We start from the raw sequence: 13,131 nt of genomic DNA on the forward strand, positions 1-13,131 counted from the left end.
ATATGTTTTTTAAACTCAGTATTTGCAGACGTAGCACTCATTTATTTTTCTTTCTCTCCACCCACAGGTTGAGAAATATCCGCTACACCTTCAACATCATGCTGCTTATCTTCATCTGGAGAGTTTTTATCGCCCGCTCCGAGATGGCCCGAAACATCTGGTACTTCGTGGTCAGCCTCTGTTTCAAGTTCCTTTCCTACTTCCGGGCGTCCAGTACTTTGGCCACCTGAGACACTTCCAGTCCTGTACGAACAGCAGAACCCAAAACCAGGAAAAAAAACCTCCCCCCCGCCCCCCCAGTGTGAAGATGCAGGAAGAGGTGAAGATGTCCAGTAGCCGTGGATTATCAGTTAAGTTTGGGAATCTTATCAGCACCTTCAGTCACCAAAAAAAAACAACGTCCAATCATTTTTCTACTATTTCCGGGCCAAGTATATATGCAAACGACAAGCCTTTTTTTTTTTTCGTGTGATTCCCGTTTGGGTTCCGATGTTACTTCCGTCCCACTGATCTCAGTTGGTTGCCTTGTGTTTATTTCATACTTGACAAGTTGATTCAGACGAAACGTGTAAAAAAAACCTAAAAAAAAAACTGCCTTTCTCATAAGATTACACGCTCGTCTAACACGCTCTTGACTCTCTCTCGTTAAGAACGACAAACTCAAAAGTACGTTTGTCGGATTCTCAGCCAAAGAATTCAACGAGACACGGATTTGAACCACTTTTTTCTAAAAAAAAGAAAAAAAAAAGAGTGCAACTCTTCATGTCAACTTTAAGTCTTCGCTTCGATGTTTTCTACTTGTGAAAAGAACATTTTTGGCATCATAAACACGTCAGCTGTTGTTCAAACGTGTGATTATATTTTTTAAGAAAATGTAGAATATCGGATGACTTTAAGATAAATTCAACTGATGGATATATTTTATAACGGGCACAACAGAGTGATTTAGCATTATTTGCTGCCTGTACCTTGAAGTTTCGACTACTACAAACTATATATTTAAAAGTTTACTCGTATAAGTAAGTCTTCAAAAAGATGCTCGTGAATCAAGCATACGATAAAAACAGGGGTGTGGGCATGGTGCCTTGAGGACCGCCGTGATAATATATCGAAAAGTTTTAAATGTATTCTTCGATTGGTTAAAGATGTGAAACTATAAAATGACAACATCTTTGGGTTAAAAGAAATTGTACTATTTGAAGGATTTGTATTTGTGTACCATTGACATGTTCTATTGAATTTATATGACATTATCAGACGAATGATGATAATAATACTGGGGGAAAATATTGAAACATGAAGAAAGAATAAACGCATCAGTTCTTCATTTGCGGCGTGTCTTGGGTTCGACGCGTACGACGGGTAGTTAAAATACTGGTACAACCTTCCATGACTGGGGATCCATTGACCGATAAGACTGTTTTTGTGTGAAATTGGGTCAAATTAATCATGAAATTCTTAATTGTTTCTTTTTTTGTGTCTGGAAAAAACAAAACGTCTCCCTGAATTGGACAAATAAACGTGTGCGACACCATCAAGATGAGACAGATCCACTGTCAAGCCTGTCTTTTCCGTCCATTCATCAGTTTTCTGCCCGTTTGTACAGCAGTTTGTACTACGTTTACGACTTTTACATCTTTGTACTTGCATCCGAGGCTAGTGTGGCGAACGGGACGGAACGTGGCTTTGAAGACCAAACGGATAGAGATGTGTCGGTTAGATTATCAACGGATTATCAACGAAAACATCTCTATCTGCTGCATTGATTTTTTTTTTTTTTTAACTAAAAATAAACGCAGCAAAAGGCCATTCAAACCCAAACAGCCATAACTGGTTAGATATGAAAGTTGTTTTACAACTGAGTTGAACACAAAGTTATTCTCTAACTCAGTGGTTCCAGCGTCGTCACTGGGCCACACAGACAGAAACAAATAACCATTTCATTTTTCTTCATTGATTATTAATGTCTGGAATGTGTTTTAATTTTAATTTAATTTTTTTTAAAAAGCCTGTGACTCTTGACATTTCAAGACACTCGTTTCCGTTAAGTTTACTCGAATAAACCAGTGAAAATGAGTGAAACACAAACTTTATTTGATTCTTATTTTTTTTATTATTATTATTTTTTTTATGTGGAGGTATTTCCGGGGATATAATGCCGACATTAAACCAAAACTAAAGCCACTTTCAGCGTCTCCCAAGGACCTTTTAAAGGGACAAACTATTGTTTAAAATCAATCATTTATAGTTAATCAACAATCTTATCTACCATCACATCAGAGCTACTTCTCTACACTGGACCTAAAGAGAAGCAGACATTTTAAAAACCAGCGTCAAACTCTTTATGATATAGTTTTGGAAGATATGTAAATAAAAATAATTTCTAAGCAAAAATGAAAATCATGTTGATTTGATCGAACACTGAGCTTCACCATCAGTCGAGGTGTACAGCATTCTGAATATTGTGAGGTATTAAGGAGAAAAAAGGGATCAATCTTACTTTTATGCAATTTTGTCTGTGGGTGTTACTATGGAAACCAGCCTCTTCATTTCAGAAGGGGTGCAAGGAGTCTCTGGAGAACTTTCAGGATGGTGGTGTTTTGTTTTTTTTGTTGCAGCGGAAGCGACAGGGCTATATTCATGTTGTCGAGCTCTTCTTCTTCTTCTTCTTCTTCTTCTTCTTGGTCTCCTCCCGTGTGTGTGCGTTAACAAACCAAATGGAGAGATGGAACTACTGTGTTTAACAAACGACATGTAACGTCAACTTTTTATTTTATTTTTTAGTCTTCTGCTCTGACGACGCGTGTCTGCTTTGCAAAAACTCAAATAAAACCAGGAAAAGTGTGTATTTGAAAGTCCTGTTTTTTTATTCCACACAACTCGATGAACTATATCGTTTCATTATCTCAGTCACAGGTAACAAAAGGCTCTTTAATCACGAATCTTCCACAAGGGGGCGCTCGGGTATCTTTTGAGTCTTGTTCATTAAAAGAAGGATCTAAAGCAGGGGTGGGCAATTTTAATTAAATAAAAAAAACGAAAACATTCCTAAAAAAAAAAGGACATTCGTCATTAGACTGTGACTTTTATCAAGCTAAATAAGCTGCAATTTTATTCTTGTTTTTATGAGTTTTTTTCAAAACATTACTTCAACTAACTTATAAAAACTGTTTTGAGGGATCAATATACACTCGAAAAATTACACACAAAAAGTAAACTAGTGTTATGTTGAAATGTCAATGAATAATAAATACAAAATACATTTGTTAATGCATTAGAACCATTTATACATGATCATACTTTGACGTTACGAGGGCCGCATAAATACAGTCAAAGGGCCGCATGTGGCCCCCGGTCAGATCTAAAGTCTCGATTAAACACTTTGTTTATAAAGCACTTGAAAAGTTGAGACAACGTGCTGTACAAGAACATACAAATATTGCACAAGGTAAACGGTTAAAAACACTGAGATAATACAATAAAACTAATAAAACAAGTTAAGGGCAATAAAATGGCTACAGAGTTAATGCTGTGTTAAAAGCCAGGCGATAAAAGTGGGTTTTAAGACGAGTTTTAAAGTGTGCAAAGAAGGATAAGCTTTCCTTAAAGAAGTGATGAGGCTTCATGAAACAGCTGATGAGGTATCATGATACAGTGTCTTCATTTTGAAAGACCACTAGATGGCGCTCTCTGTTTGAAAATGCTGTCAGGTTTAATTGAATTACTAGATCGGAGTCGAAGATTATAAAACAGACACTGTATCATGATACCTCACCATCTGTTTCATGAAGCCTCGTCAGGAATAAGGTGGCGTCCAGGAGAGGAATTAGAAGTTCATCTCCTTCACATGCCAGTTAAGGATCCACTCGTCACGTCTCCAACTGAGGAGACACAAAGTTAAGACCCAGGATTATCTATTGGTTGTCCTGGGAACACCTCTGGAATTCCTCCAGTAGAGCTGCAGGGACAGGGGTTGTAGGTTAGGAGGGGATGACCTCTTTCTGTTACGTATGCCCCATGACCTGATCTGAGATGAGACCATGAATGGATTTTCATCCTCTTTTACAACCTCTATGCTGTGTGTCCATCAAGTTATTCTTCGTCTTTTTATCTCCAAAAAGGAATAAAAAACATTTTATTTTATTGATAATTAAAGACTAATAAAACTAGTGTTACTGTTAGAGACGTAGATAATTTTTTGGTGAGTGTAGACGTTTGGAAGTCCAGTAGATGGCGCTTGGTACCAACTCTAAGTAAAGTAGGACCTGGAGAAGCACAGTTTATAACCGTCACGTCTTTATACATCTTGATGCATGTTTTTGGATTTGATGGTTTATATTTTTGGAGTTTGTAAACCGTATATCAACGTCACAATAGATGTAACATTAGGACTCGGATAAGACGATCAACTACTGACCAGTTCAACAGCCCCTGGAATAGAAGGCCACTGGAATAGACACAAAAAGCAACACAAATCAGCCGAATAAAGTTAATTTTATTTGATTTTTCAATTAATTGAACATAGTTGAAGGAGTCAGAACATAAATAATACACAACTTGTTAAATGAAATACAGGAAAAACATGATAGGATTTATTTGTACTTTCAATCACATGCTGAGTCGAGATGATTAAACATAGAACACGTGACACAGAGTAGGATTTACTCCTGAGGCTCGACCTCGGCCAGCAGAGGAGTCTGGAGATGGTTGTGATTGTGTTGCTGTGTGTCCTGCAACAGACCAACAACAGGACTTTATTGTGACAGAACTACTGCTGGTTGGTCTTCTTCTTCTACTCTCCATGTCTTAGATGAATAAAGTGTTGCTCAACTAGCCTCTAGACTAATATAAAAGACTCGCTTTCTAACACAAAGCTCACTCCCTCTCAGTAAACTCAGTAAAACTGTTGAAGTCCTTCATAGATCCTGTAAAGCATGTGTTTCAAAGCAAAGTATATTCATATTGTTTACTTATGAAGATGTCAGTGTTAAAGGTAAGATAAGGAACGTACATTATGGATTTTAAATATTGTTAAGAGACTTTTAATCAGATTAAAACAAGTGTTGAAGGAAATTAAGTGTATGATGAAGTGGATACGTGCCACTCAAAATATTGTAAGAAAAATAAGGAATATGGAGAATTTTAATTGAAAAATTATGGCCGTAAAAACAATATTGGAAAAAAAAATAGTTAGTATAATTTAGAAGCCAAATATACATTCTTGGACTTTTTTATTTTGATGTACAGTATATTGTTTGGTATTCCTACTTTAGTATACATGTATACATTTTTTCTATGTGTCAACTTATGAGTTCTCTTCAAGGTTGGCTTAAGCAAAGTTTGTTAAAGCAAAAGAAGAAAAATTGGCTGAAATAAAAAAGCACAACATTAGACTGTGACTTAAATGTATATTATCTAAAGTTTTTTGGCTGCTGTCCCCCTTTTATTTTCTATTCCAATATTGCTTCTCAAATATTTATTTTCCAGTGCCAATATTCTTTTCCAGCCAGGTTTTCTTTTTCAATCTATTCCCAGCGCATACGAACACAGAGACAGTTAAGAGCCTCCAAGAATAAAACACAATATCTAGTGATGTTCTCATGAAGCTTCATGAAACAGTGTCATTATTTTCAGAGTCCACTAGATGGCAGTCTCTGCACTATTTTCCTTTGTTTGAAACAACTGTTCTAACGAAACATCACATCATTATTGAAATTAAACTGATGGCGCCACCTACTGACCTCTAAACAACATGACACTGCTTCATGAAGCTTCATCCACCCATCACTACCAATATCACCATTTGACTTGTACTTCCTGTTAAAAACAGTGATCAACCCTGCTTTGAATCATCAATGTTGGCACCTTGTATGGTTGATCTAAAACACCTGCTGTGAATGTCGTGGACTTATGACCTCACCTCTCTTGGGCTGTAAACCCCAATCTTGAGGCGACAGCATATTACATCAAAGAAGAAGCCGACAAGCCCATGAAGCATCCCTTAGAGAAAAAAAAGAGGACAGAAAAATACATAATTAGACGCCATCTTGAGGGTTTTTGAGAATCAATTTGTCTGATGTTTGACTTAAAAGTAGTGACGGTCTGATGAAGCTTCATGAAGTCATTATTTTCAGAGTCCACTAGATGGCGGTCTCTGCACTATTTTCCTTTGTTTTAAAACAACTGTTCTAATGAAACATCACAACATTTTTAAACTGATGGCGCCACCTACTGACCTCTAAACAACATGACACTGTTTCATGAAGCCTCATCAGCCCATTACTACTTAAAGGTAGGGTAGATGTTCCTCAACATTTTCAGAGGAAGCAGCATTCAACCCCCTTTTATGTTAAAGATACAATACATATGATTGAAAACATTGCCTCTGGCTCACCCTAGTGTTAGGGCAGTGTATCTGCAACTTCTCTGGCTAACATTTGTATTTGTTGACAAGTAACTCTCCTGCTTGACCTCGAAGCCACTAACCTGTGGTGGAGAAAATCCCCCCGACGATGCCGCAGAGCCTCACCAGGAACTGCCACAGCGGCATGTGCTGCTCGCTGACCGTCACCATCAGCGAGCTGGTGTCGTACTTGATGAAGATGCCGGAGACGCCGTGGCTGCCGGCGGCGTGGTTGATCAAGCGCTCCTTAGGTAGACAACGAGAGATTTTTTCAAAACATCCTTTTCCTTTTTTTCGTTGCGTCGGGACTCACTCGCTCGGTCACGGAGAACTGGTGCGTGTCCGCCGAGACCTTGTAGGTGTTGAGTCTGGTGGGAACCACGGTGATGAAGTACTGGAACATCTGGTTGTCTGAGGACACGCCACTTTATCTCTCGGGACAAAATATCACTCTTTACGCCGATGACTCACTGTTGTGCGTGACCTTCTCCGTCCCGTCCAGAGGGTTGATGATGCCTGGGATCACTTCTCCGAACGACAGGTGGTCTATTCGGTGCGAGAAGTTGTACGCTGTGGAGTAAAGACGATAACCTGAGGCCGCGACACATGATAGAAACCTTTCACATGATATTTGTAAAACACATGACCTGCAAAAAACATTTTAAATAAAGCTATGATACTGACTGTCATGGCTCACGAAGGCGGCGATGTGGGCGTGGCCCTGTGGGTGGTGAATAGGCCTGTCAATTAAATAAAGTTAAATAAATTAAATCTATTTTATCCATTCGTTGATAAAAAAACGCTTCATACTTTCCGACCGTGATGTGCAGGTTTCCCGCCACCTTGTTGATGTAGACGTGTCCATGGATCCTGCAGGACTTCAGCGGCTCGACCGGCCAGTCTTCCCTGTCGGCAGAGTACGGACAAAACCACCGATTATATAAGGTAAGGTAAAACTTTATTATTATTATTATTATTTATAGAAATTGTTTTTTCCAATAGCCAATACATCACGTCAGTTTACCTGGATTTGTGTAATAAGGGGCGGGGTTCGCTTGACTGACAGCCTAAGCCTCAGCTAAATTGTTGTATTTTCATCGGCCAATCATAAATCAGACTTCCCGAATTGTCGCCTCTTACAGACTGATGACCTGACAGAAAATAGGTCCATATACATCTTTAGGTGGAAGGACTACTAATATAAAATTGGTCAATTTACCGTCTAAATAATAATCTATTCATGGGAAATTGAAAAGTAGATCTTTTAGAATATAGCTTGAAAGATACTTTTTTAACAACGGGTGATAAAATGCTCTGCTTTGTAGTCAAAATTAATCTGAATCTAGATTTTTTTAATTGAACAAACTAATGTTTAATTCTATAGCAACATAAATCTGAACTACTTTTATTTGCTTTGGGATATTTTTTTATTTTACATTGTATTATTTTAAGTTTGTCACACATCTGATTTAAAGTGTAAAGTGTATGTATAAACTACTTAACTACTTAAGCAAAAGGTCAAATTATAGGACTTATTTGAAAGTAGTTTAAAATATTTAAACAAAATGTGTAAATATGATACTTTCTAGATCTACTACTATTCTGTATTTCGTGTCTTTATAGCAAACAGGAATACATAAAAGCTAATTTTGTTTCAATGAGAGATACGCATTAATGACAAATTAAAATAACGCCAAACTGAAAAATAATAACAAAATTGTGTCTTTTGAATTGAATTTTGAAAACATAGTTTTATAAAAACGCTTTTTTCTGTGATGTCTGTTCATCTGTCTAAGGAACATGTGTCAAAGTCTACGTTGTAGCCCACAATAAACGTGGTCTATAGGTCATTACGAGCTTTTTTGTGGCAACTGTATGACATAAATGACAATTTTCCACAACATTGGTGAAGATGGAAGAGATTTTGGTAAAAGGTGGGAAAGATAAAGTATGCCACTATTGTGGTAAAGTAGGATATTTTATATAAATAAAATAAATAAAGACTGTAAAAATGTATAAAAAAAAAAGACAACTTCCTAACTTTGTCAATGCACATGGGGGTATTTTGCAACAGAGGTGCCACTGGGGGGCGCCAGAAACAACGTTTAGAATTGTACGTATTGCTGCTTTAAGTAGAAGAGAATAAACTGACCGAGGTGGAAGAGCAGTCGGAGCTCCTTTCAACAGAGTTTTGTAGAGAACTTCCTGCAGAGCATGTTCTTCTCTGAGTCTGTTCTGTATGAGCAGGAGTGTCCTGAGAGGAGGAGGAGGAAAAAAGGAATGCAGTCGCACAAGATAAAGAGGCTGAACAGGTCGAGCATGGATACACAACAGTGCTTCTTGTGCTTATTAGAAGAACACACAACTGTTTAAATATGTGTGTCTTGTCAAGGAAAGTCATTTTAATAGATATAACAGGATGGTGTCTTTGCATGTTTTATCTCAGCTCAGGTGTGGAATCATTATCAACAGTCTCTGTTTTCACCTTTGCCAGGTTCTCTGTTGTGGCGTCAGATCAAAAATAACCTGCAGAGACAAACAGACTTGAGTGAGAATCATTCAAAACGAGAGACTCTGGTGAGGATGTTTTAAGCCTTGTGTTATCTCAGGGTCAAGGTGACCCGGTGGCGCGAAAATCTAATGTGTTTGTGGTAACAGGAGATAAGACAAGGGACACTTTAAACACCGGGTCACCTTGACCCAGAGATAACAAAAGGGGTTAATGCATGGATTTTCTGTTACATTTTAAATTGTTTTTTTGTTTTTTTTGTATTTGTGTTAATCAACGTTTTCTTAACGTTATTCAGATACAGTTTTTAACAATTGAAAATAAAATGATCAGCGTCAATACTTGTCACTCACGGGTTCATACTGGAGGCCACTGGATGTGATCATAGTCTCGGCTAAATCCAGAATATCTGCTCCGACGTCTGTCAAAACAGCCACAGTTACAGGTGCAGTTACGGTTTGATGTTGATGTTGATGTTGATGGCTGACGTACATCATTCATGTTCACATTTTGCAGTTGAAATTATCAAGTTTAAGTTCAAGTTCAAGTTCTTTTATTGTCAAATATGCATGTATCGAGAAATACAGCATAAATGAAATTGTGGTCCTCTCTTACCAACGATGCAAAACATGAATACGGTTGAAAGGACATTAATTAAGACATTCAAGAAAATAAATAAAAATAAATAACCAACAAAATGAAATAAATAAACAACAATACTTAAATGATTAACTAAAACTAAACAGAATATAAATCAAAAAAAAAAGTTAATGCACTTTCGGGGTTTTTTTTTCAACTTTTAATTTGTTTCCTACACTAAACTGGATGTTTCCAGTGATACTATCTTAAAATACTTTTATATTCTAACATTCAAATAACTTTAAAAAAAATATTCAAAAAGAATGCAATACTCACGCTGACATTTCATGGCAACTGTGATATCGATGTTGATTCTTAACTTACTGCAGAAAGAGAACACGAGTTGAGACTCACTTATGGATTATGGGTTAAATTAAAGGGTGATGTTGATTGTATAATACTGAATTGTAATATAAGGGTTGATTTTAAGACTTTTTGACTGTTTATTGATATAATAAAAAATGATTAAAAAAAGATGAATTCATATTAGGAGCTACAAATGCAACAATGAAAGGAGTTCAATCAAATACCCGCATTTATTTCCAGATATTCTTCTAAAAATACATGTTTTTTTTCAACTTGCCTGGAGAAATCTTTGTCCACTTCGTATTCATACTTCATCCAAGTTTCTCTGTAAACGAAGAACTCTAGGAAAGCCAGCAGAGCGATGGCACTGAAGGCGATGAGAGACACTGTGAGGGAGAAGACGTGGAAAAGTTCATGTAGTTGATCGTTTCCGTTAAATATGAACAACGGTCTCACCTGTTCCACCTGAGGCCGAGGTCTCCACGTAGCTCTCCGACACTTTGGGGAACGCGTCCAACTCCTTCACCAGGCTGAAGGCTTTTTTCCGGGATAGGCGCCTCATTTTGTTGGACAAAGTATCCCTGAACTGTAACAACAAACAAAATGGATAGTATTAGATAGTAATAGATAGTATTAACAGATGATAATTTTAAAAATCAGTTAAAATGGTAAATTAACTCATAAGGCTTTTCCTTGATTTTCTGGAACTCCTGTTGTGTTATCAGTTTTATCTCGATCTTTAAAGTATATATTTTATTGAATATTGTTTTGATTGTTTAAGCGCTTTGTGACCCTGGTCTGGAAAAGCACTATATAAATAAAAATGACTTACTTACTTACTGTTTTTCATTTTTTTGTTTTGTTTTGTTTTGTTTTACACTACTGGCAATACAGTTTTATGATTCGGATTTTAGTTTAGTTTAAAATAATTGAGATAATGTGGACAATTAAGTTAAACCTCAGCATTAAAGATGAATAAACTCGTCTTTTACAGACAAGTGAGAAATCGTGTCCCTACTTCAAATATTGTGTATTTACGTGTGTTTTATCTCTCACGAAATCGCGTCATGTAATATATTTCACACACAGGTGACGCAAGGAAAACATGTTTAATGTTAAGATTTAATAATAATTTGTGAACAAAATGATGCTACAAACGCGTTAATATGTGTCAATATTGTTTTTATTTATATTTTATTACACATAAAGACAACATGGCGTTGGCAAGTAAACCAATAATATAGTGAGGACACATGTGTATTAACACAAATACATCTTCATATTAAATACAACAAAACGGATGCTGTTGGAATATATTTCATAACGTTGACATGATGGAAATAAAGGACATTCGTCATCATCGTCCGTCGACTCACCTGCTTCACGCCTCCATATTCAAATGTACATCCGTGTTTTACAGGTTATTTGAAGGTATTTCTGGAGGGTTTCGTGCAGCAGCCATGGTCGCTAGCTGAGGGGGCGGAACTCACTTCCTTATTTGGTGTGTGTGACGTCAGATGACGCGTGAGGCGCTCGCCTGTCATCATGTGAATCCTTTATTATTATCAGGCATTAACACTTTGCGCTTTGACCAGCAGGTGGCAGACTCACATTGAAACTAAATATGGTTTACAGTGAAGGAAACAAAAAATACATATATATATATATTTATTAATTAAACTTGAATGAAACGATGTGAAGCTTTTCTTTACATTAACGATTTGTCAAGATTGTATGGGTTTATTAATAAAACCGCGAGTGGGATAAAAGTAATATGTAAATAAGTGAAGTAATATTTCTGATATAAAATTACAATTTATGCTCGATCCTACGGCTGTTTAACATCCTATCTTACCTAGTCATTACTATTACAAATAAACTTCTCACCAAACACTGTAAGGAGCCATGGTCTTGAGAAAAATCTCGTATTTAATTTGCTTTTTTAGGAAGTTAGTGTCTGTGAAACCAAACCTTACAACCACGTAACATGGAATAAATCGGGAAAATTTTGCAGTTTTATTTTTTGTTTGTTCTACTTGTTACTACTGCTATGCGTGTATTTTAATTTAACTACTGCAATGAAGGAAATGCTTGACTTAAGAAGTACAATTTAACCTGATTCAGATTTTTGGGGGCTTAGAATTTAAATGATGTACATCTCTCATAGCCTAAAAATTGTAAATTTAAATACAATATCATGTTTATCATGTATTTAAAGTAACGCATGCTTTTGGCGTCACATGTAGTGCATTTTTGTCCGTGATATAAAGATGAACTCAATTGGTCGAAATTGAAATTAGGAAATTATAAAATATAAATAGCGGGTGTTTATATTAATAAAAAACAAAGAAAATGGCCCATAAAAGTAAGACAAACTCAAATCAAACGTTAAGTTAAATCTTCATGTAATTGTATAAGATCTAAATAGACTTTTAATTGTTGTTTTTTATAGTTAGATTTTTGTTTAGTGGAATTCCTCATCCAGAGCTCGATACGATGACATGTGGAACAACATTATAATTACTTTTTACTAACAAGTTATTTCAAGGATTTCAAGGTGTTCGTGTTGACGGTGAGAACGAGTTCCCTGTGCAATGAATCTGACTTTTGTGAGCCCTTTATTTCAAGAGCTCTTAAAGATGGTGAGCAAGTGTCCTCAGCCCTGTGACTAATGTCTCATGAAGTGGACTCGAGTGGCTTCAACAATGGGGGCAGGAGGGGAGATTAAAGACATGCGCAAATTTTAGGGGGTAAATGTGCAGGGGGAACACATGTGTTGCCAGACAGCTCATGAATCTTTACATGCTGCAAACCTGCTTGTTCATGCAAAGCAGCACAGATGGGCGTGTGGGGGGATGGGTGCTGTCAGCCCCGAGATGGTGGGTCGGTGGTCCCATTGCTGCTCTGCTCTCAGGCACGTAGAGCATGTCAGACACGCTCCACGGTGACATGCCGGGCGGGGATGTTGTGTATTTGTCTCGACTCTGTCCAGGAATATACTGACTCAAAGTGAGTCAGTTACAGGGGATTCGTTACGGAGTCGTAAAGCAAATGAATCATTCAATTTTTTTTATTTTCATCTTGAAATTCAAATGCTTCATTAATCTTTATTTATTGAATGTAAACGTTATAGTGGTTTTTAAGAATTTTAATTTCTTATAAATACACATTTTTACTTGTATTAATGATACATAACATGTAACATGGACATATTTCATCCTATACGTCCATGTTACGTGGTTGTGAGGTTTGGTTTTACTGACACTAACTCCCT

At 36.8% G+C, this 13,131-nt stretch overlaps 2 protein-coding genes across 2 annotated transcripts in view; one reads left to right on the forward strand and one right to left on the reverse strand.

The window, feature by feature from the left end:
- The window catches only part of LOC148083390 (fatty acyl-CoA reductase 1), a 46,954-nt gene extending 44,106 nt beyond the window's left edge, over positions 1 to 2,848 (forward strand). Inside the window, exon 12 of the mRNA XM_087786604.1 lies at positions 68 to 2,848. Coding sequence (XP_087642730.1) covers positions 68 to 230 — 163 coding nt within the window. The 3' untranslated portion in view covers positions 231 to 2,848. The remainder of the gene's footprint in view (positions 1 to 67) is intronic.
- Positions 2,849 to 4,477: 1,629 nt separating this feature from the next.
- LOC148083391 (endoplasmic reticulum-Golgi intermediate compartment protein 2-like) lies at positions 4,478 to 11,343 on the reverse strand. Its single transcript, XM_087786605.1, has 14 exons — positions 11,234 to 11,343; positions 10,314 to 10,443; positions 10,135 to 10,243; positions 9,828 to 9,874; positions 9,266 to 9,333; positions 8,889 to 8,929; positions 8,556 to 8,657; positions 7,214 to 7,309; positions 7,088 to 7,143; positions 6,875 to 6,973; positions 6,717 to 6,814; positions 6,487 to 6,649; positions 5,921 to 6,000; positions 4,478 to 4,730 (listed from the first exon to the last, which is right to left on the reverse strand). The coding sequence occupies exons 2-14, from the start codon at positions 10,417 to 10,419 to the stop codon at positions 4,662 to 4,664; spliced, it is 1,134 nt and encodes a 377-aa protein (XP_087642731.1). The 5' UTR covers positions 10,420 to 10,443; positions 11,234 to 11,343; the 3' UTR covers positions 4,478 to 4,661.
- Positions 11,344 to 13,131: the final 1,788 nt, after the last annotated feature.

Source organism: Callionymus lyra, chromosome 3, assembly GCF_982586985.1.
Source record: "Callionymus lyra chromosome 3, fCalLyr1.hap1.1, whole genome shotgun sequence".
NCBI lineage: Eukaryota > Metazoa > Chordata > Actinopteri > Syngnathiformes > Callionymidae > Callionymus > Callionymus lyra.

Coding starts and splice junctions, on each gene's coding strand:
- LOC148083391 (XM_087786605.1), bottom strand. CDS start 10,419: ATGAGGCGCCTATCCCGGAAAAAAGCCTTCAGCCTGGTGAAGGAGTTG. Junction 9,334..9,827: donor AGTTGCCATGAAATGTCAGC/GTGAGTATTGCA, acceptor CTGTTTTGACAG/ACGTCGGAGCAGATATTCTG. Junction 8,930..9,265: donor GTGGCCTCCAGTATGAACCC/GTGAGTGACAAG, acceptor TTGTCTCTGCAG/GTTATTTTTGATCTGACGCC.